General features: G+C 32.2%; 3 protein-coding genes across 11 annotated transcripts in view; 2 read left to right on the top strand and 1 right to left on the bottom strand.

Annotated features, from left to right (window-relative positions):
- LOC113514464 (uncharacterized) overlaps window positions 1-23,959 on the bottom strand; it is a 29,544-nt gene that overhangs the window by 5,095 nt on the left and 490 nt on the right. Inside the window, exons 1-9 of one of the 6 annotated variants that reach the window (XM_026898556.3) lie at window positions 9,853-10,010; window positions 7,983-8,081; window positions 6,615-6,818; window positions 5,063-5,110; window positions 4,732-4,857; window positions 3,746-3,916; window positions 2,100-2,198; window positions 1,030-1,251; window positions 434-562 (exon numbers count right to left, since the gene is read on the bottom strand). In XM_026898556.3, the coding sequence (XP_026754357.2) occupies window positions 434-562; window positions 1,030-1,251; window positions 2,100-2,198; window positions 3,746-3,916; window positions 4,732-4,857; window positions 5,063-5,110; window positions 6,615-6,818; window positions 7,983-8,081; window positions 9,853-9,919 (1,165 nt within the window). In that variant the 5' untranslated portion in view covers window positions 9,920-10,010. Of the gene's footprint in view, window positions 1-433; window positions 563-1,029; window positions 1,252-2,099; window positions 2,199-3,745; window positions 3,917-4,731; window positions 4,858-5,062; window positions 5,111-6,614; window positions 6,819-7,982; window positions 8,097-9,562; window positions 9,686-9,852; window positions 10,011-23,959 lie in introns of those variants that run through there. The other 5 variants (XM_052893088.1, XM_052893086.1, XM_052893089.1 and 2 more) reach the window with 5 other exon arrangements.
- LOC116412818 (uncharacterized) lies at window positions 14,199-23,929 on the top strand. 4 transcript variants are annotated; one of them, XR_008252638.1, is made up of 7 exons: window positions 14,199-14,401; window positions 15,656-15,775; window positions 19,922-20,115; window positions 20,802-20,905; window positions 21,646-21,876; window positions 22,071-22,207; window positions 22,588-23,929. XR_008252638.1 is itself a non-coding variant. In XM_052893091.1 (4 exons), the coding sequence occupies exons 1-4, from the start codon at window positions 14,338-14,340 to the stop codon at window positions 22,777-22,779; spliced, it is 624 nt and encodes a 207-aa protein (XP_052749051.1). In that variant the 5' UTR covers window positions 14,204-14,337; the 3' UTR covers window positions 22,780-23,927. The 4 variants fall into 4 exon arrangements, 1 of the variants encoding a protein (XP_052749051.1); XR_008252640.1 differs by lacking the exon at window positions 15,656-15,775; XR_008252639.1 differs by lacking the exon at window positions 22,071-22,207 and having other exon boundaries at window positions 22,588-23,928.
- LOC128200253 (uncharacterized) lies at window positions 16,265-19,016 on the top strand. Its single transcript, XM_052893085.1, has 2 exons — window positions 16,265-16,455; window positions 16,714-19,016. Exon 2 carries the CDS (start codon window positions 16,715-16,717, stop codon window positions 18,746-18,748), a length of 2,034 nt encoding a protein of 677 aa, XP_052749045.1. The 5' UTR covers window positions 16,265-16,455; window position 16,714; the 3' UTR covers window positions 18,749-19,016.

Raw genomic sequence — 23,959 nt, 5'->3', positions numbered from 1 at the left:
AGAAGTAAAATTAATCAATTGCAAATATTTTTGAAATATTTTTCTTCAAAATTATTATGATGATTCCTTGTTCTTTTCGCAACTTTTTGCCTATTACAACGAACAATGAAAAATAAACTTCGCCAAAACATTTTCTATTTATTAAAAATTTATTCAAAGTCTCGCCAACGTCTTTGTTAAAAATAATTTATAACAAAGTAATGTTTGTGTGCAATAAAATATAAATAAGTAAAAAGAATTCTCAAAGTACATAGATTCCAAATTGGCAAAATTTCCAAAGTAAACATAGCGACAAAATATATAAAATAAATTAGAACTACCTCCTTCAGGAAGTCGCTAAGAGTGGTTTTCATGAGTGGAATATAATATATTTATCTACTACTTCATAGAAACTTATACAAATATTGTGTTAAAATATTAAAGATACTCGTACCTAAATAAGCCCCATAATTTAAAATTTGGGACAGACGAACGAAACTTCCGTTGTTATTTGGATTCGTACATTTGTAATGCAGGCGTGACTTCTTTTTTATATACACTCCAATGTGCGGTTGTAACGGAGCTGTAATTAAATTTGATGTTTCATTGTTAAAAGTTTCGTAAATACCTACACATTATATTTTTATGTAATAACAACTGGATTAACTTACATGTACTGTAGTCGAGAAAACTTGACTAATTTCAGGACTATCTAGGATCCTTAGTCCTGAGCATCCGTAACACGAGCGCGAACTTAACCGTTTCTCTGAGCTTTCTCCATTAAAATATATATTTGTTATCCAATTGTTATTACATTTAAATTTCATATTAACACGACTGTCTATTAAAGGAAAGGTGTAACATTTGCAGTACATTAGGCACCACACATAAACATTACAGTCAAAGTATATAATATAATTAATTATATATATATGTGTGTGTGTATATATATATATATATATATATATATATATATATATATATATATATATATATATATATATATATATATATATATATATATATATATTTATTTATTAGTATATCTACCTTCTGTTGTATTCGGTTGAGAGTCTTTTATAATAAACCTAATATTTTTGGTTATTTGTCTTGAACATTCAAATATACTTTTGTCCGTTTTCACAATACAATTAAAATTTAAATAATACAGTTTCGTATTTTCATCCTTCTCTGTTAAAATCAAATTGGTAAAAATACTCGTATTAAAAACTAAAGTATTTTGTCTTGCTATGGCTATAATTTTCCCGTTAGCTGAAATAAAAAAATAAAAACGAGATATACAGACACTAAATAAAACTAAATAAGCTGAAATTTTCTTACAGATTTTGTAAATATATTTTACACAGAATTACTTTATATTTTTTATTTTATTAAATACTATACAAATATATAGTAAATTTTATTTTATTCATGTCTTGTCCATTGATAACGGTTTTTTATGTTAGGATCAGCCTCGATTCACCTCGAACAAATAATTTTATGTATAAAATCTACGCAACCAGTTAAGCGTATTAAAAAATATTTCTATAATAATTCTATAACTTAGCTGAGTCTATTTATATATATATATATATATATATATATATATATATATATATATATATATATATATATATATATATATATATATATATATATATATATATATATATATATATATCTCGATGTTTTGAACAAAAGCATTATTTCAATGAAAAAAATCACGACCAAACTCGATTACAATAATTATGAAAATTGGTATAAATAACACAGTACTCGTATCTGGTATGGAAAAGGCCTTTAGCTTCCTTCAACCTACTTAAAAAAAAGAGGAGGTTCTCAATTATGTTGATACTTTTTTGTTTGTTGTCCAGCATTTATAAATTGATTTGAAAAATTTCTTTTCTATATGAAATATTTTTAGTTTAGTCCTATTGATATTTTATCAAAATCGGTTTAGTAATTTAGTTTTTATATATTAAAATAGTTGTTTTTTCTACGTTTGAAATTAATGTTTTTCGTGAATCCAAATCTTAAAGTATTATTCTGTTCTCACAAACGATTCCGTCGGCATACGTAGTAATAAATCACTAAAACTCGTTGAATTCCATCTTACTCACTGTCAACGTGTACAGACATGTATCCAATAAAATTAAAGGTATAATTTTTATTTGGTACATAGTAAAATTCCTCCTCGTTCGTTTCGTGCAATAATGAATCTGAAAATAAAACGAAAAAATATACAACTAGGCAGACGAACAAGGTCGCTACATAAGGATTCCTTACCATGAAGTAATTTCTAATTTGATTGTAATATTTTTACGTCAACTAGTAATTACATATATAAAACTGAGTCCTAAACGTATATATCTGATGGAAAGTGATTGATTACACACATGAAAGCCCACAGGTGGTATTGAGCCCTTAAGCCTAAAACAAAACTTTGGCACCCCTTATGCGTTTTACTGCTTGTATAATGGGTTATGTTCTGAGAAATTAATTGTAATGATGCCCACTATCACCTATTATTAACACACCGCTCGCTATCGACAGGGAATTTATCCTCACGTACTAGAATTTATGTGGTCGTGTACAGTGCGATTTCAGAGAAATTTTCCTCCCACGAATGATCAGACTGTGAATAAATTCCCTACCTAAGTTTTTTTCTTAAAACTGTAGCGTGGGTTTCTTCATAAAAATTGTATTAAGATTTCTTTAGAGTCGACAATGCGCACGTGAAGACTGATATTGCAGGCATCCATAGGCATGTTTACCATCAGATGGGCTTTATACTGATTTGTCACCTTCGGAATATAAAAAAAAATAACAGTACAATAAAACAGACAATCCAGAATTATGACATCTAGTACACCCCACATGTGTTGATATTCTTGATAACTAAGGTGTTATGCGTCTATATCTACATCTACTTCACTTATTTATTATAAACATAGTTGTGTAGTCATTTCTTAAGAGTTCAATAAAAAATTATTACGTATCTACTATTAACTGAATTACACGATACATGTTTGCATGCCTAGTTTGCGATTCGCAGAATCAATCATCGATGTTAAAAAATATTTCATTTCATTTCAACTGAGTTACAAGCTTAGCTCAATGTTTTGGCACAGTTAAAAATACATAAGTATTTTTTTAATGTAATGGTAACCACGTCTGTTCTATTATGATCTGATATCCTACCAGTATATGCTGATAGCGATTAAGTCAGGTCAGGTAGCCCATTTTGACGAAGTCTCCAAAAATAAACCACGATGGTTTCTAAAAGGAACTGCGTGGATATCAACCTGACAAGCTACATTACTAGCAATGGAGTTGTTAATTCTAATTACTAACAATAATCTCTTCTCCCAATACAGCATAGAATGTTAAACAAACTGACGGTGGAAAGTGCTAACCGTCAGTTTTATGTAACAACAGCACTATGAGCACCATAATATGTACCACAACCACAGTAGCCTTCACTTATTGGCATTTCTGAGTACTAATGTTTGTTATCTCAAAACTCCGTCATTAATAAACAAATTTGGCAAAAAAAATTATCTGAAAGAATATATTTTCAAATTAGTTTTATAATAATTTTATCAAAATCAGTTCATCAGTTTAGTTTTTATTGAATCAAAATAACTAGTTTTACCATGATAGAAGTTGTTTTTTTGTGTTTTTATGTGGAACAAAATCTTATTTACTTATAAAACGTTTATAATGTTACACTGTGTAAAAGTATATGATAAACTTTTCTACATACCTTTCATAGAGGGCTTCACCAATAACAGTTGTGCAGTAGATGCAACTGTACACTGATTCGCTGAATTGCAAGTGTATGTTTTACAATCAAATTTTGTGTTATTATCGAAACTGTAGAGCTCCATTTTGTATTTAAATATATAATTGTCTGGAATTCTCATTGCAACCAAGTCTAAAATTCACATATTTTACAATTTATTCCATATTTCATTGTCAAGTTTTATTTTAAGATTTAAGATATTTTTATGCGACTTAAAATGGCAAACAAGTTGAAGGTCCATCTGATAATAAATAGTATTAATCACCTATAAACCTGAACAGACATGTATACATCACAGAAAATACCATGACACCCATGATACTCCTTTTCATTTGCGTCACGGTATTTTCTGTGATATTACCACTCTTTAAAATCAAATTCGTAAAAAATTTAAACGTTCACTTAATTAATCCATTTGTGATATATACTACAGTTGGCCATCGGCAGATTGTCATATAATTGAGTCAATTATTAGCTTATTTACATTTTTATCGAGTTCTGACAAAAATAATGAAAAATGTGAAGGAAGTGAAAGAGGTCTGTTTGAATCCCATTTGAATCCCATTCGTGTTTCTACCGTGAAGCAGTTGTGTTTGCATGGCTGTGTTTCGGTTTGAAGGGTGGGATATGGCGTGAATTTACAGGGTACAGAGGATTAACACCTGAGTCCTCAGGAATGGCAACACATGGGGGTATCATGGGCGAAACAGTACACTCTGTTATGTCCATGGTACTGCTCATGTCTATAGGCGACGGTTACCACTTTCCATCAAGTGAGCCGTCAGCTTGTTTGCCATTCTAAGTTGCATAAAAAAAAATCAAAACATTTGACTTTCTATTGTTTCTACCTATCCTATGGGAGACAGGCGTAACAGATATATATCTATGAATGTTCTATTGAAATAGACGATAGGCTAAGACTGACCCTGAAAATTCCATAACCTTACCTGTATCTTGACCAATATTAAGTTTTTGATAAAAGTCCACAAATTGTCTATTTTTCTCGTTACCTAATATACATGTGTGCAGATAACGTTCTCCAGCTATTCCATCGTTATATTTTTTTTCTGGACCTAAAAATGCAAATAAAATAATAAAGAAAAGTTTTATAAATATAGAACAATTCTTAAAAACTTCAAAAGTCATAAAATCAAACCTTTATATATCAACATTTTTTAAATAAACAAGAATAATTTTGTAACATAGGTATAACACCCAATCGTTCTGAACTGCGCATAATTTTTTCGTCTTTTTTCTTCGATAACATAAATAACTCACCTCTGCATGTATTATTCCAATCCAAGCTCATTTTGTAATGCAGTGTACCTGTAAAAAATCATTTCCAAAGTTATATATATTGTAATCTTCAAATTGTAATACAGATGATCAAATTTTTTTAGGCAACCCAGCATGCGGAATACCTCATAGTAAGTAAGTACCACTCATGAGCACCCGCAGTACCGGAAGAATTGTAGGCGAACTATCGGCCTTTTAAACAGAAATATAATCTTTTCTTGAAGGTTCTGACGTGACCGTAACTTCAACCTAGTCACTGAGACCAGGACATACTGATTGACCGTGATAAAAATCCTTTTGTGATGTCCTTGTCTCTGTTCTGTCTCTTTGAAAATGTCCTTTTTCATGGCATTCACGTATGCCAAATTTCATCACAATTCATTGATGGCCTGGCACATTAATTGACTGAGATACAAAGTAACCTATGTCCTTCTTCTTCCAAAATATTATCTGTATACCCAATTTCACGACGATTGGTCAAACTATATGCGGTCACAACGCCGCAAAAAAATAACAAACAAACAAATACATCCTTGTAGATAAATAGGTACTCTTTATTATTTCCTTACAAGAGGTTATAGGTACTAACTAGTAAATTTACTAAACACAAAAAAAATATTCCAACTTTGATCATTGCAGCAGATTGACGACGGACAGTGTGCATTGCTTATGAGAAAAGATTTAGGTAAGCAAAATAAAAAAATATATATTTATTTATTTATTGCATGTACCTTGTCGTATGTAGCAACGTTTCACTTGTTTAATTTTATTTATTAAATACACTAAAAAGTGTCCATTGTTTCAAACACTTCTACTAGAGGAAAATTGTGTACAAAAGTCGTCTGGATAGAGTACCATATGCTCATAACTAGAGATGGGCAACATATAGCAATATCTACATATTGTAGTAACAATATACTAGTACTATATATTGACACAATAATGAATCTATTAATTGCCACTTATCTAATATATAATATCTAAATGAAAAACCCGATCAAGATACATAGATATAGTTATCAAACACTAGTATGGGCGATATCGAAATGGTTTATGAAGTTTTTTTCAATATCATTGTCCAAAGGTATATATAAATATCGTAGCGGTACCGATATTACCTAAACCTACTCACAACACTATAGTCTTCAGGAACAGTAACGCGTATATTTTGAGATATCGATGTTGTTGTTTATGCATATAAATCCATCTGGTGGATCGTCGCTTTCTTTGCCATTCTAATTTGCATATATTTGTCACATAAAATTGACACTCGAACTTAGAACAACACATCGTAGTCGTGCGTTATGATACACACCATGTTACCACATTACAGAACAACGTATTTAAAAGATTCGAGCATTCCATTATCATTATCACTTGTGATTTTTATCACATGAGTATATTCTAAATAAACACGTATCTTTTTTATATAAAGATGCGTAATTATCAACCAATTTCAAAATGTACGAAGTTCTTAATTCGCACATGGCAATAATCGCACAGTGATGTTAAGGTTAGTAATAATAAAAAATACCCATTGAATCTCCTTCTTCGTAGACCAAAGTAAATATTACATGAAAGTCACATATTTGTCCATTTTTATATAGCAATACCACATTATACATGTAACCATCCCAACATGTGTTAATATCTTGCACAAACACTGTCGTCATATCATTACGATTATCGATTAATTGTTGAAATATTGTATTCATATTCCTTCCATTGGCCACTCCAACTGCAATCGTTATATTATTATATAAGTAGATAGTCAACTTAGAATATTCAAATAATTAATATTATCTTCCAAAAAAGGAGACATAAATTGTGGCAAAACCAGTTATTTTAATTTCAATACTAAACTACTGAACCGATTTCGATAAAATTTCTTTGTAACCCATCTGTAAGCATAGCCTTCAAAATAAAAAAGAATTTTCCAAATCGGCTCGCAACTGACAGTGTTATAAGGTAAAAAAAAATATAACTAAATTAAAAACCTCTATGAAGTCGGTTGCATTATAGTAATTGATTTAAACCATTAGCTTCCCCTACTACAATATTATTTAAAAAATCGGAAAGTAGGTATTTTTTTAAGAGTTTATTCATTATAAACAAAAAATCAAATCCTCTTTATTATATAAGCTAAAACTTCGAATCGAAAATTAATAGATATTACCATGTACTACAAAGACACAAGTGGACACACACACACATAACCAAGCAACAACTGAGATACAAATGTTGAGATGGATGTGTGGTGTAACTAAAATGGATAAGATCAAAAATAAGTATATAAGAAGATTTTTGAAAGTAGCGCCAGTAATGGAAGAGATGAGAAGTAATAACAAGGGATGCGTAGGAAAGAAGGGAATATGGTAAGAAAGATATTACGTTTAAATATGGATAGTTATAAATGCAGAGTAAGACCCAAAAATAGAGGATCGTGTAAAAGAGGACATGGTGAGAATATAAGTGACTAGCGAGATGATTGCAAATAGAGATGAATGGAAAAAGATAACACCGAACCCAAATAGATATAGGAAAAGGGCAGGAAGAAACAGAAGAATTAAAAAAAAAAACATTTAAAGCACCTACCCGATTTATAAGAGCATAACTCGAAAATTTTATGCCTATCTTATTTTTACCAAAATATAGATATATATATATTCTGTTTTAATAAAACATGATAAAAAGTTAACTAAGTTTCGTTGAAATAGTCATAGAACATTCTCTAAAGGAAATCATCAACGGTTAAATTTATCAAACAACAATTAGTTTTATTTATTAGTCGGCCTCAATTGGTCAGGACAATTATTATTTTATTGAAATTTTTATTAAACTCTATTTAAATATACTACTAGAAATAAAGATCAGAAAGAAAAAGGAAATTATAATATCTCACCAGTAACTAAAATGTTCCATGCACCTTCCGGAAAGTTATATTGCCGTAGCGTGACATTTAATTTGTTCTCGTTGCTGTAGTAAATAACATCCCCGCTACCTGTAATCCAGTTCACTAAAATTAATTACAAGCGTTTAATTAACTTGCAATGTTAGTTTGTTTAGGTCAAATCTTGCAAAGTGAATTGTAACCGATTTTTCCTGACCGATTTTGCTGGGTTTTTGCATACAGTTCTATTGAAAATACTATAATATATTACTCAATCTTACTAATATTATAACTGTAAAAGTTTGTAAAGATGTTTGGTTATTTGTGTGTACAGATTATCTAAACGTATAGAACACTTTATAATATACTGATTCAAATAGATGACGCCACGAAAAATAGCCAGTATTATAATATATATATATATATATACAATTAAAATTTAAATAATACGAAACTTTAAATTTTAATTGTATTGTGAAAACGGACAAAAGTATATTTGAATGTTCAAGACAAATAACCAAAAATATTAGGTTTATTATAAAAGACTCTCAACCGAATACAACAGAAGGTAGATATACTAATAAATAAATATATATATATATATATATATATATATATATATATATATATATATATATATATATATATATATGTATATATATATATATATATATGTATGTATATATATATATATATATATATATATATATATATATATATGCTTCTTGTTTATAAGGATAATTATTTAAAATATTACTAATCTATTATTGCTCCTCCTCCTCCTCCTTTTCAACCGACTTCAAAAAAGAACGTTCCTATTCGGTTGTATTATGTTTTTTATGTTTTTTACTTAATAAATACGTAAATTTTTATCGGTTGAAAAGTCACTAAGTGCTCTTTATGCATATAAGTTTAGGGTATTCCCATTTTTGTTTCCCCGTATATGTATATATGTTATCAGCTATGGATATGGTAAATTATGTTGTTAGGTACCTATAAGTATATTAACAGGAATATTAGATCCTATATAATTTTATATTATATATTTACGAAATTCGAATTATTAATTAAGAATTGAGAATATTAAGAGTTACTTTAAATACCTAGGGATATCAAGAAATCATAGATAATGTCAAATAATTTCAATGTAAATCAGACTGCCGCTCACGTCACGGCCACTTATGAGTAAGGGTCCCAGATGACCCCGAAACTAATCACCTTTTCTCAACTAAAAACATTTAAATTAAGCTAGTCATTAATACATTAAAATATAATGTGTAGTTACGAAACATTTAACGATTTTATTATATGTATTGATTATATAAATAAAACGTCTGATAAAAAACACTTTTACATAAGAATATGTATGTTTTATTTAATAACTTAATATATTTACTTTATATATAGTGAAACAATGTATATTTAAATATATAGTAACATTTTGTCACATTACTAGACCTTTTCGAAGAAACGAATTCATATCGTTATCTTCGTGGTTTCCTTAGTAGTTATATTTATACTGTACTATTCTTAAAAGAGACATATGCTACAGAGAACTTTTTTATATATCTATAAAAGGTAAACAATCATACCACATATTGTTTTGTTATATTTCAAACGGATTAGGCAGCGTTTTCGATAAAGGCTCTTAGTCAATTTGATTTCTTCCGACATCTTGAACAATTATCATCATATTTCAACAAATTAACATAAACCGATATTAAACTATACGTGTGAAACTTCCTCTTGAATTACTCTGTCTATTATTATATACTATTATTATGGAAACTGCATTAAAATCTGTTGCGTGGTTTAAAAGATCTAAATATACATACGGCGGGAAGCGTCTTTATATATAACGTGAATATAATATTATACTTACATAATAAGGTTCCAATAGATAAGTATGTAATGCAAATACATAGCAATAGATTAATTGTTAAATGCATATTTGTGTAAATAATTTTCAAAACATGATTTTGTCGATGCTTCTTCGTGGATGTAGTATTATACAATTGGCATTATGAGCCTTAGTGTTATCATGTTAACTAACCGCAATGTGTAACTATATATTGTGGACGCATTAAGGGTCTTATCGTAAATTTATATATAATTTATTTTATACTTTTATTTTTTATTTATAATTTATTTATGTATATAATTATTTGTTTACATCACCAAATGGCAGTCTAAAAGGGTCATCAGCAAGTGAAAGAAAACTTGTACATTCACACATTTTGACTATTTTTTTTATTAATTTTTTTATTATAATTTAGCATTGAAAAATACACACAACTTTAAATTTTTATCGTTTTACGATCAACCCCTGTATTTTAATCGCGATTTTTATATTTCGCAATAAGTGGTAAAACAACGTTTACGGAGTCAGCTAGTCTAATATATAAAATTCTCGTGTCACGGTGTTTGTTACCAAACTCCTCCGAAACGGCTTTACCGATTTTCATGAAATTTTCTATGCATATTGGGTAGGTCTGAGAATCGGCCAACATCTATTTTTATACCCCTCAATGATAAGGGTGACCCACCCCTAAAAAATTTTTTTAAATTTTTTTGACAATTTTTTTTATTTTTATTTTAATATGATTTAGCATTGAAAAATACATAAGACTTCAAATTTTCACCGTTTTACAATCAACCCCTGTTTTTTAATCGCGGTTTTTTTTATTCCGCTATAGGGTTGCAAGATGGCAATCTAATATAATTTTCATGTATAGTTTATAATTATAATTTGCTTTAATTATATCTTTTTTCTTAGTTTAAATTAATCATCAACCCTCACCGGTCGATAATTGATCAACTACTAATCGATCAGTTATATTACGAAGTAGGGATGAGGCGAAGTCGGCCTCCTTTAATGTATATGGCAAAACAACGTTTGCGGGGTCAGCTAGTATATATATAAAATTCTCGTGTCGCGGTGTTTGTTACCAAACTCCTCCAAAACGGCTTTACCGATTTTTATAAAATTTTGTGTGAATATTGAATAGGTCTGAGAATCGGCCAACATCTATTTTTCATACCCCTCAATGATAAGGGTGACCCATCCCTAAATATATATTTTTTATTTTTTTGACAATTTTTTTTATTTTTATTTTAGTGTGATTTAGCATTGAAAAACACATACAACTACAAATTTTCACCCTTTTACGATCAATAATTAAAAATATAGCTGCCAACAGCCAAAAAATTTATTCCACGTCCAAAATCAAAGACCAAGTTTATTACAAAATGGGTTCATTGCTACCAAAGCCAAACGAATCTCATAAATTTTTACTTTATTTTATGGGTGGCGAGGACTCCGAACGCACACTTGCCAATCGCGTGGTTTCACGTTACGACTACAATAAGCTCAATTCAACTTTTGCAAGAAGCATCGTCGGCGAACTGGAGGCTCTGTTAAATAGATACAATGAATTGTTGAAATTATTAAAATCACACATGTCCAAGCTACAAAGTGACAACCACGCTATTGTCATCAATACTGATAGAACACCAGCTGGAGAGCATATACGTAGATATAACGCACCTGTTGTTAACGACGTTGCTGGAATCATGGTTGGCGATCGTACAGTTACGCGACAAATCGTAATTCGAAGAAAAAATAATGATCATCAGCTCATTGCTGATACCCACCGTTCATATGACGATCTCCAATATGCGCTAATTTTAAAAAGCTAACAAGGGGGAAAAATATCCACACCGGGTCAGCTAGCTACTTTATTGTTTACAACGCTTTATTCCTCTTTCAATTATAATTACATCCCACACACTTATAGTGTTAGCTATTTTTTTTATTAAACTAAAGAAATATTTTCTACGAATGTATATGGTAAAACAACGTTTGCCGAGTCAGCTAGTATATATATAAAACTTAGTTTTCCAGTATTAACTAACTGACTTTAAAATGTATTTTCACATTTTAATCAGTTCAGAATCAGGCTTTATTTTATTCATACTTAAATACTTCGAGCTTATTTCGTATGTGGAAAAATGATTGTAAATTTTACATTTATCGTTTCTTTCTCTTTCACATTGCCAATTTACATTTTTTCATCTAAAATTTGTAACAAAGCGATTAAATGTCGAAATGGTTAGGGATCCACTGATTAGAGAAATTGTGAGTTAATTTTAAGCAGCAATCTATTAATTTTCCTAAAAATGACGATTTAAAGGTGAAATACTTCATTTATTTAATATTTTATTTTATTTTGTAATTAAATTATTATAATTATTAACTAAGGGTAAGAAGAAGATGATTATGATTAACTAATGTCAATTGTTTACTGATATCATTGCACCTAAATTTTGCATGCCATTGTTCTACCAAAACACGCATATTTATGTTTTTGAGCAAATAAATTATTATTATTAAATAACACCTAGTTCGGCAAAATAATTACAAAATTATAAATTCCTTCGAAATTTTAATATGACACAATACACAACGGCCCTGTCAGTTTTATTAAGATTTATTTAGTATTACAATAATATTATACATTAGACATACATTAGATGTACAATATTAACTAGTATGTTATTGTACGCGAAATTCTATTTAGACTCCAGAAGAGTAGGTTTTATAACTTTTTATGTGTTCTTATGTACCAAACAAGATATAAAGATTAAGTATTCAAAATCCTTTATTTATGAATCTTGAAATGACTAACAATCTGACCGCTCACTTGATAGTAAACGGTAACCGTCGCTTAAACAGCACCATGGACATCATAAAATACTGTTTTACCCATGCTATGCCTCATATAGTGCCATTTATAAGGACCACGGTGTACTTTTTTATAACACACAAAGCAAAAGACTATATGAATCACCTAATAGTGAGTAATTACCGCCTCCCACAACACTAGAAGAATTGCAGGTGTGCTGCTGGCCTTTTAAGAAGGAATTTGTTTTTTTCTTGATTCTATTGTACGGAAATGTCGCTGCAAATTGATTCAAAAGCTTGGTTGTGGATGTAAGAAAATGCTTTGTAAAGAGCATGATCACAAACCGCCTCTCATCCGTAACTTTAGAACTTTAGTCTGCAGCAGGTTATATGATGGTAAAATTCAGCAGCAGGTTTAATCTAACCTTGTACCTTGTAATAGTACTGCGAAAAAGAAAGATGGACAAGCTACTTTAAAAAAAAAGGACATACTTTTCAATTCATCTGTATTATGGGACGCCATCGTGAGTATCGTAAGAGGCGACTAAACGGTTTTAAATGCTCGAGGGATGGGCTACTGATATGAAAATATATTATATATATTTTTAATCACTTTGATACCATATATATATTTCAACTAGTGTCCTAACAAGATAATACAATACAAAAACTTGTGAATATACTACGTACTAATACGATCTAGCCCTGTCATCATTTTCCTAAAACGGATAGTACTAATACCTAATAATTCCTAAATCCATCGGCCTAATACATGTTTTCTTCTGTTTATCCTTATTCGCATTGAACCCCTTTTGGCCATATCAACTTTCACACAGTCGATCCATGCCATTTTATTCTACACTTACATCCAATTAGACGGTTATTGATTTTTTTAGAACATGCTCCCCATCGAAGAAAGTTCTCAATTCGTATTTATCGTAATTAATCTAAAATATTAAAAATGTCTGTCTTATTTAGCAAGTCGATTATTCGGTTGATTACATTTTCATTCAATTTTATTGAAGCTGGCCATATAAGGTTGCATATTATCCCTAGTTTGCGAACTCTTACGTTACTTACTTAGGTAATTAACGTTAGGTTATTTAACTATATTATAGCGTTGTGGAATAGCCTTCTAGCCCCTTAATCATATAACCTTGGATCCTTCGAATGAGTCGTAAAAAAACATTAATGAACCGGCATAATGCGTCCCGCAATGGGAACTCTTTTCGGAATGTATCCTCCTACAAACACTCAGATTATGAAATGAGCTCCCTGTCGAGGTTTTTCCAAGAGATTACGGCATTAGGTTCTTTAAAAAAGGGATAAAGAGGTATCTTAAAGGTTGGCAATGGCAAACGACAACGCGTGATGCCTCCTAGTATTGTAAGCGTTTATAGGTTACGGTAACCGCTTACCATCAGGTGATCCGTATACTTACTTGCCACTTCAGCGATATAAAAAAATATCTACAATAACATTACCATACCATCTTGATGAATGGTAAATCATCAAATCGAATTCGACGTTATTATTTAATAAAAAGGTATATATTATTATCATTGTATCTACATTTATTCTATATTTGTAACAATGAATAAAATGTTATAAGGAAAATTGAGGCGTTAGGCGACGGTCGTATTACAATTTTGATTGTATATTTAATTGGTTCAGTCCATAATTATGTATCTTGTGAATTTATTATTTATATTGATGGTTGAAAAAGTGTATACTTATAAAGAATATGGTAAGTGAAAAAATTTCTATGCAACACAAGTTAAGACCAATATATACGTATAGATTTATCTCTACGATCGATCGAAATGCGCAATCCATCTGTCTATTTACGTTGACTATAGCTACACACGTATGATACGATAGAATGAGGTGGCAAACAAGCATATAGCCTGTCTGATGGTAAACGGTCTCTGTAGCCTATGGACGTCTGCAACACTAAGGGTGTCACGTGCGCGTTGACGCATCCTATAAACATAAACAACACAATGAAAATCATAGAATCCTCAGGAATGGCTACGCATGGAGAGTATCATGGGCGAAACATTATACTCTATTATGTCCATGGTATTGCTCATGTCTATAGGCGACAGCTACCACTGTCCATCAAGTGGGCCGTCTAAGTTATTGTTATTGTTTGCCATCCTAAGTTACATAAGAAAAATAAATCTTAATATACCCCTTTTGAATAATCCCATACTGTAGTCTCTAAGAAAAGTCTCAGCAAGGAGCTATTCCACAGCTTGAGCGTTCGCGGGAGAAAAGCCCTTTGAAAGCGCACTGTACGCGGCTATTTAGGTTCAACCATGTGCAGAAAAAAGAAAACACAAAGGGCATATACTAGGGATTCAACATAGACCAGAATTGAGTCAATGGAATTAAAAAATGCCAAACGATTAATGATCGAATAATACGGTTTTAATAGGAAATTCACTAAAACCACGCCCTGTATTGAAAGCACAGCTTTATTCTTTACGCGATTTGAGATTGATTGGTTATCGATTCGACCAGCTATCGGTTGTTCTCTCAAAAATTTGAATGGTTGGATTAAATGTCATTTGCAGTAATTTAAACTCCAACACAATGGCAAAGAGCACTCACACAGACAGCCTGAGGCTGAGATAAGCACTTCACTAGTACGAGTAGATACCTTAAAAGTTTGAATGTTATTCATTCAATCTAAAAATAATACTAACGAATATATAAACAAATATTATATTGCTGAAAATGAAGCTCTAATCCCATGACTGACAATACTTTCCCCCGTTAGATTATGTAGTAGCACATACCTACTATTGCAATTCGTACCTGTGTAAAGTATGAATAGCAAAAATACTAAGTGCATCAGATGAAATGACCTTACGACATTAAATTTATAAGGGGAACCAAAACAACCACTTTCTAGTGGTAGCATTGGTTACTACTGCGTATTAGTGGCAGTACTAAGTAGATAGAATACATTATTATTGTCATTTCTCGTTTTCAGCCCCACCGCAACCTGAAACGGGATTCATATTACAAAAAGAAGGAAATAATTATATACATCAATGTAATGTGGCAATTAACTTAGAATGGTGGCACTATACGCAATGTGGGCATACAATTGGTAAGAGAACGATTACTCTGTTAACATCTCACTACTGGGTATGGACACTCCCACATATAAAGAATATATTAATTAATTTATAAAGTTTCTTGTTTTTACCCATAAAAAAAATATTAAAAATAAAATACCATCTATCAAGATTATTAATGATCTTGAACAGACCAGTCCCTACAAACAGCACCCGTTCACAATTGTAACATATGAAACTACTGTCAACGTTGTTACTACTCTAGTACCTATAGGCTTTGGGGGGAAAGGGATTGTTAGTGATGGAGACTGAGAATCCCATTGCTAGCAATATACCAAACCAGGTCGACCTCCTCACGGTTCTTCCTGGAAACTATCATGGTTAATCCCTGATGAATTCATCATGATGGGCTAACTGGCCTGTTTTCATTCTCATCTATCACCCTTCACTGGTGCTCCGCAGCGTATCCCGTTAGCGCAGGCCATTTTAGTTACCATACCATTTTCACCCATCAAAAAAAAGTAGGGTAGGGCGGGGCTAAAAGGTCCGCGGGTAAAAAGGTCCACCATGCCTATCTCCGAAACTAAGTGCACGTTAGACAACGGAGTGACCGGTGCGTGAAGGGGACGAGGGACGGGTGCGCATGCCGCCCCGCGCAGTGCATTTTCTAGAGCCGGCAAGAGTGTACGCGCAAGTGGTGCGAAAATTACACGTAAGTAATGTTTTAGATTTTACTTAGTTTTAGTCTCATTGTTCGATTTTTAAACTTACGAAACATAATTTCTCTGTATAAATGTTTAGTGGTATTAAGTTTCACGTAGTGCCATTGTTTTTTTGTTTGCATCACCTTGTTTTTCTACATAACCTAAAACAACAGTCCACCTACCATTGGGGCACAAAGGACCGCGGTGGACCTTTAAGCCCCACGAATTATTTTGATTCTATGTATTAATTTCTATTTTATTTTCAGAATGCGGAATTATAAAAAAACCACTGAGCGTGGTACGAAGTCCGTTGAGCTGATGAAGCGAGCGGCTGATTTAGTCGCAAATGAAGATAAATCAATAAGGCAAGTTTGTCGTGACTATGAGATTAGCAGAACTTCATTGAAGAGATTCATGGCGCGGTTAAAGGAAAATCCGGAGTCGCCAAAATTTGGCTACGGCACTCCCAGATTAGTGTTTAACCAAGAACAAGAAACTTCTCTCTGCGAGTATTTACTGACACTTGCACAAATCTTTCACGGTATAGGCCCTAAAGATGTTCGTCGCTTGGCTTATGAATGCGCTGTAAAATATAATTTGAAGATTCCTGAGGTATGGCACACAAATAAGATGGCTGGAAAGGACTGGCTGACGGGATTCTTGTCAAGGAATGACCGTCTCTCTATCAGGAAGCCAGAGGCTACTAGTTTGAGCAGGGCCACCTCTTTCAATCGAACGAACGTTTGTGAATATTTTGATAAATTGGCACACGTGATGGATCGTCACAAATTCAGAGGTTCGTCTATATGGAATGCTGATGAGACTGGTGTCTCGACTGTAAATAAACCTTCAAAAATAATTGCAGCCAAAGGGAAAAGAAACGTCGGGTCTGTCACATCTGCTGAAAGAGGAACTAATGTAACATTGTTGGTAGCTGTTTCGGCAACTGGATCTTCGATACCTCCAATGTTCGTATTTCCAAGAAAGAAATACCAAGATCATTTCGTGCGAGATGGGCCAGCAGAATGTATTGGTGCAGGAAATGCAAGCGGCTGGATGACTGATACGGAATTCTTGCTTTTTATGAAACATTTCATCACTTATGTGAAGCCAACTAAAGAGTCGCCAGTTTTGCTTTTACTAGACAATCACAGTTCGCACTTGTCAGTGGAAGTGTTGGATCTAGCGAAAAATAATGGAGTAGTGATGCTGTCGTATCCTCCTCATTGTTCCCATAAGCTGCAGCCCTTAGACGTGTCTGTTTTCGGGCCGTTTAAAAGGTATTTATCGTCAGCACAAGATTCATGGATGCGTGGCCACCCAGGAAAAACAATGAGCATTTACGATATCCCAGGCATCGTCCGAACAGCTTTACCTTTGGCACTGACTCCCAACAACATCTCGAAAGGGTTTCAAAAAGCTGGGGTTTACCCGTTCAACCGGGAAGTGTTTGATGAGTCGGACTTCGCTCCAAGTTTTGTGACAGACCGACCAAATCCGAACAATCCAACAACGTCTTCTGTACCTAATGAGTCACAGCCGCCTATGTCTACAGAGCCCCAGTTGCCTATTTCTCCAGGTTCACCAAGTTTGTTAATTTCTTCGCAGCCCGAAGTTGTAGCAGTTGTTTCAGCAAGTATATCTCCTGTATCTCCTTCTCAGTTGTCTACAGTAGGGCCTCAGTTGCCTACCGTCTCAGTTTTGCTGTCCTCAAGTGACCTAATGTTGTCTTCTACAGCTGCTGTTGAAAAAGATTGTCTGCCATTAAGGTCCTGTACAGTTCCATCTTCAAACATTGAGCCTCAACCATCTACGTCAGCTTCATCCTTGTTTGCTCAGCCATCAATATTTTCTCCGGAATCCATCAGGCCTTTCCCTCAGGCAGGACCGCGTAATGTTACCAGCAGGAAACGACGAAAGGCAGCTATATTAACAGACACACCTGAAAAGGAAGCGTTGTCTTTGGAACAAGAAAATAAAAAGAAGAAGAAAATGGTCTCTCGTAAAAAAGCTGTCTCGAAGAAAAATAAACAAGTGAAAAAAAAGATTTTACAAGAAAAAGATACAAATAAAAATAAACAAGTGAAAAGAAAGATTATACAAGAAAAAGATACGAGTTCGAGTTCTGAAGAAGAAGAATGTCTTTGTCTGGAATGCTGCGAGTCATTTGCTGACAGTGTTGCAGGAGAAGGCTGGATTCAATGTAATACCTGTAAAGGTTGGGCCCACGATAAGTGTGCCAAACATCACTCATCATCTCTTGCATACGAATGTAAGAATTGTCAGTCTGATGAAGATTAGTTATTAGTTTTTTGTTGAAAATACTTATTTTTTTAAATTGTTTAAGTTGCTAAAGATGTTACCGATTTCTTTTATGAATATGTACGATTTTGAGATACTACAATTGTTTTAAGATGTTACCTTTATCAAGATCAAAAAGACCAAAGACCTAAAGATTTGTTATTAAGACTGATTATAACTGTGCCTTATAATTATATAACTTAGTTACCAGTGCAAAATAGGTCGCAACATATCTGTCGATTAAAATATAATAAATATAAAGATTATTTATTTTTATTTATTTCCTACATTTGACCACAAAATATGATTTAGTTGTCGTGGTTCTTTTTACCCCAAGACTGGTCCTTTTTACCCCACCTGCGGGGTAAAAAGGACCATTTGACATTACATTTTGTATCGCCCATATTGGGCGCATTGGTAAATTCTGGCCGTATTCACCTATGGCAACTTATAGATGAAGGATTAAACTTTCTATTATTATTAAAGTCTTTCCCAGGAACCTTAAACGTACGTAGTTATGACACAATATACGCAAAATGGACCTTTTAGCCCCGCCCTACCCTACCTATAGACATTATAGCGAGTATGGCTTACTTCAAAATACTTAATCATAAATTTGCCTCTACAGTTACGTAGCTTTCTATTCCAAAACCTTTGGCGTCGATTCACAAAGATTGCTACAAATTACTTAATAAAATCGCAGTTTGCCGCAGGTTTCGCTTTCATTAATGAGTCATCGGTTTCGCTCGACTAACAGTGAAGTGTAATCACAACAGGCGGGCTGTACAGAGCGAGCAAATAATGACTTTATCACACTGCGTTAAAGGGTCTATGCGCTCGCTCTTCTCATAAAATTCATAATTCATATTTGACTTTCAATTACAAATAATATTGTGTGCGATTTTCAATCATGAGAGCTAAAATCATTTTTTTAATATATCACAGTTGATATAACTGTAAATAAAAATAGTAATATCACTCAATGGTAATGAATTGGATGTAGGTAGCTATAATTTCCAAGCTTACTTCGGAGACATAACACCTTAGTCCTCAAGATTGGTTACGCATTATGATTATCACAAGACATATCTATTAAAGAATGTTACTACTTCCCATCAAGTGAGACGGCAGTTTATACATAATTTCTAATTATATAAAAAATATTTGTTTCAGTTATGGGTTATATTATAATACCATTATAATACCATATCTCAACTACCAGACCAACGTACGACTAGTAGTCAAAATGGACATAGAGGCATTTGATAATAATACAAGCCTGAGATGTGGAAGGATTATATGGGATGGCTTTGTAACAACGAATATTCAAGAAACTACAGTATTACGAGTGAAATCTACAAATCTGAGTACGTTTTAGAATCTGCTTACGGTACCTGTTTATGGCGTGATTTGTTCTTGTTCCCCTTTACCAAAAGACGTTAGTTCTAGGATTGGGTTCCATGAGCGACACGACATGCAGAGGGAAATCGAAATAATTAGCTTTTGCTATAAACAAATATTATTGAGCTTTTTATACTAATTAGACAGCCAGATTACGATATTCAACTCAAAATTTTGCCATTTTACAATCCACATTTCTACGGTAATAATTAAAGATTATGTCCCACAAAAAAAACGAACTATAAAACCGACTCTGATAAAATTTCTATGTAATCCAATCTGTAAGTATGTCCTTTCAGATAAGAAAAGAATTTTCCAAATCGGTTTAGAACTGCTGAGGTTATAAGGTAATAAACATAAAAAATTCGATCGAATTGAGAAGCTAAAATAACAGTCCCTTAACAGAAATGTAATGATTACTACCATCAGACCTTTCATAGTATCGTTACTTTGATTATAACCTTATAAAATATTATTCTACGTTATTCAGCGCTCTAAACAACAGGGTTACATATTTTCAAATATCTATTCTATGTTGTTTTTAAACAATATTTATCTACTATGCTTTAGTCTAATATCGACAAGCCGCTGATATAACATACGAGTACAAGCAGGTAACGTTACAAATCTACCGCCCTTTATATTGTTACAGCTGAGGCAGAATACAGTACAAACACACAAATTCCATTGTGTATTATAGGCTTGGTGAAACATTAAATATATCGTGTAATGGAAAATACTTATATCATGTAAATGGTAAGTAACCTAACAAAACACTTTGTTAATTACTTGCTGACTGGACGTACTTAAATAAAATTTAGTAAGTTTTGGTCAAATAGACCAAAACCACCAAAACTTATACATTAAATTAAATTAATACGTCTTAATTCTAACTATCACTACATATTATAAAACAAAGTCCTCCGCCGCGTCTGTCTGTCTGTTTACGATAAACTTAAAACTACTGCACCAATTTTCATGCTGTTTTCACCAGTGGATAGAGTGGTTATCGAGGAAGGGTTTAGTATATAATTTGTTAAGTTTTTGTATACATTAGCTACAATGTAACAATATTTGTTGGAAGTGTCAAAAAAACGCTGCCTAAACCCTTTGTGATATAAGGGTCCGAAAGTTTAGGTTATGTATCAACGTAAATTAACATTATGCGACAAGGAAAGATGGATTGATTTTTGATTGTTACAATTTAACTCAAAAACTACTTATCCAATTTTACCGAAAACTACATCTCCTCTGAGTAGCATAGGTTATATTTTATATTTTCTGTAAAGAACCCGTGCGAAGCTGGGGCGGGTTACTAGTAGATAATAAACAAATGTTTGTCACATTTCGGAATTGCCAAAAACTTTGTCTATCTCATCCAGACTCGTAAAACTGACGTTGTGTACGAGTAGTTATAGTCTCTCGAAGAAATAGGACTCCGACAGCAAAGTTCTCGAGGAGTAGACTCAACAAATACAACTTACTTTTTTTTTCAGCGAACAACAGCATTACAAATGTCACAAAAATAAATTCATCCCATTATTATGTCATTAACAATAATATAATATCAAGAGATGATAATAAATCGATGTTATATTGTATTGATTTTACATGTATGCCTAGATATTACGATATTTCAACTTTCGATTATATAAATGAATGCAATAGAAAAATATTAAAAAAATATAGTTTAATAGTCATACATGATCTCAATAAGGGGACAAAAGGTACGTGATACTAGTTATGTAATAATTAAAATAAAAGACTAATTATAATTGAAATAAAAATTTTATATGCAATATTTTCTCCAAGAATTCTGCCACATGGGCAACTCAGTGTCACGTGATACTACTATACAAGCACATGTTTCTACTTTTAGTTAAATAAATATCTCATAATCAAGATTTAATTTATATTTCAGAAAGAACAAGTGTCATAATTATTACCTCGACGTGTACGGTGGGGGTATTTCTGTTCTCTGTTGTGATGTTACTAGTTTATTGGAAGTACATGTGCAGGCGAAAGAAAGTTACAGAAAACCATGTACTAACATATGATGTATGTTATTGTAAATAATTGACAATAATTAAGTTATTAACATCTGAAATTAAGCATTAGGCATGGTAGTGAATTGCTATTTTTATTCATTTGTAATCTGGTATTGATGATGAAGTATGAGTTATTGTGTTTATTTCTTGCCGAATTCGTCACGATAGACCAACATATAGGTACTGATAACGTAAGTGACGGAGCATTTCATTTGTACTTATGACAAAAAACTGTTCTAAAAAAAATTCCATTTTAACAGCCCGTCAGCTCACCTGCACCTGTTCCTCCGGTGTTACTAATGCTCATGAGCGGCAGTAGTCACTGGCCATCAAATGCGCCGCAAGCTCATTTACGGTCTATTTTATAAAAAAAAAAAAACTCTGTTACAGTCAACTCCTCAGTACGAGACCATCACTCACCAAATAAGAAAAGAGAATTTAAAAGACGACGTCTCCATGTATATGTCTTCACTAGTTCACTATGCAGAATTGAATTTGCAAGAACAAACAAATACAGTGATAGGTAATATTAGAGAGGATTCGCCTTACTATAGTGAAGTAATTGTAAAACGAGTAAGCTGAGGAAATGAAAGTAAGTATATTGTGCAGTGGCGGGCTAAAAGGTGAGAGAAGGGATGACCGGCGCAAGCCTTTGATTCTGAAAGGCCTCCAAATGTCACCATTTACCTTATACATATCCATATTATACGTATGTTTATTTAAGCCAAATTTAAGTTTCATTTGCAAGATTTGAACTAAATAAATAAAAAAAATAAACACTTATATATACAAATATGAATTGAGTAAATAGCTTGTAACATTACATAATTTCTTAAACTAGAAGCTTCATTCAGCTTTACCGCCCGGACCTCTGACAGACTTAGACCACCACTGATATTGTGAAATCAAAGTCATTAGATGATTAATTGTACATAAACTATGAAAAACTAAATTTTCCTTTAACTATTGGAGTGTTTCGTCACTTTTTTTATGCATCTTAGCAAACAAATTAACGGCTCACCTGATGGAAAATGGTAACCGTCACCTATAGACATGAACAATACTATTGACATTGCACAGTATACTGTGTCGCCCATAATACCCTTTATGCCTAGCCATTTCTGGTACCTAAGATTATATGCCTTCAAACCAAAACACAGTCGTGTAAACACGACTGCATTACGGCAAAAACATGAAAAAGACAAAGGTATCCCAACAAACAATTTATATACAAAGTTAAATTATGAAAAAAAAGAAATATTTGTATAAAAGAAAAAACAGATCGGTTCAATAGCTTAAATAGATTTATGAGACGCTGTACGTAAGAATCTAACCACGTTATAGAATATTAACGTTTACGCTGTTACGTATTGTTCTGGTCATGCGGACGATTGACCGAAATAAAAAATTACCTATATCCTATAGGTAATTCTCCATTCCATACAGTCTGTGTAAACCAAATTTTATGATGATCGAGTTAAAGCCGTTAAAGCGCTATAAGATAACAAAAAAACTTACTTCACATTTATAATATTAGTAAGTAAGTAAGGGTTGGTTGCAATCGAATTAATATTTTTTTTTCATGAAATAATGTTTAATATTGTAATGTAATAACTAACGAATTAACTTACGTGTAATTTACTTACGAAACTTTTAACAATAAGACATGTTTAATGACATTTGTAATAGACATACTAATGGATTCCAAATACATTATATATTAATACAATACCTAGTAGGTAATAATTTTCAATACATTAAG

This window comes from Galleria mellonella, unplaced genomic scaffold (genome assembly GCF_026898425.1).
Source record: "Galleria mellonella isolate WM207_F2 unplaced genomic scaffold, CSIRO_AGI_GalMel_v1 utg172, whole genome shotgun sequence".
Lineage (NCBI taxonomy): Eukaryota > Metazoa > Arthropoda > Insecta > Lepidoptera > Pyralidae > Galleria > Galleria mellonella.
The sequence above is the reverse complement of the archived record's forward strand: the minus strand, read 5'-3'. Positions and strand labels throughout refer to the sequence as shown.

Coding starts and splice junctions, on each gene's coding strand:
- LOC128200253 (XM_052893085.1), top strand. CDS start 16,715: ATGCGGAATTATAAAAAAACCACTGAGCGTGGTACGAAGTCCGTTGAG.
- LOC116412818 (XM_052893091.1), top strand. CDS start 14,338: ATGTATCTTGTGAATTTATTATTTATATTGATGGTTGAAAAAGTGTAT. Junction 14,402..21,645: donor GTATACTTATAAAGAATATG/GTAAGTGAAAAA, acceptor TTTTTTTTTCAG/CGAACAACAGCATTACAAAT. Junction 22,208..22,587: donor ACCATGTACTAACATATGAT/GTATGTTATTGT, acceptor ACTCTGTTACAG/TCAACTCCTCAGTACGAGAC.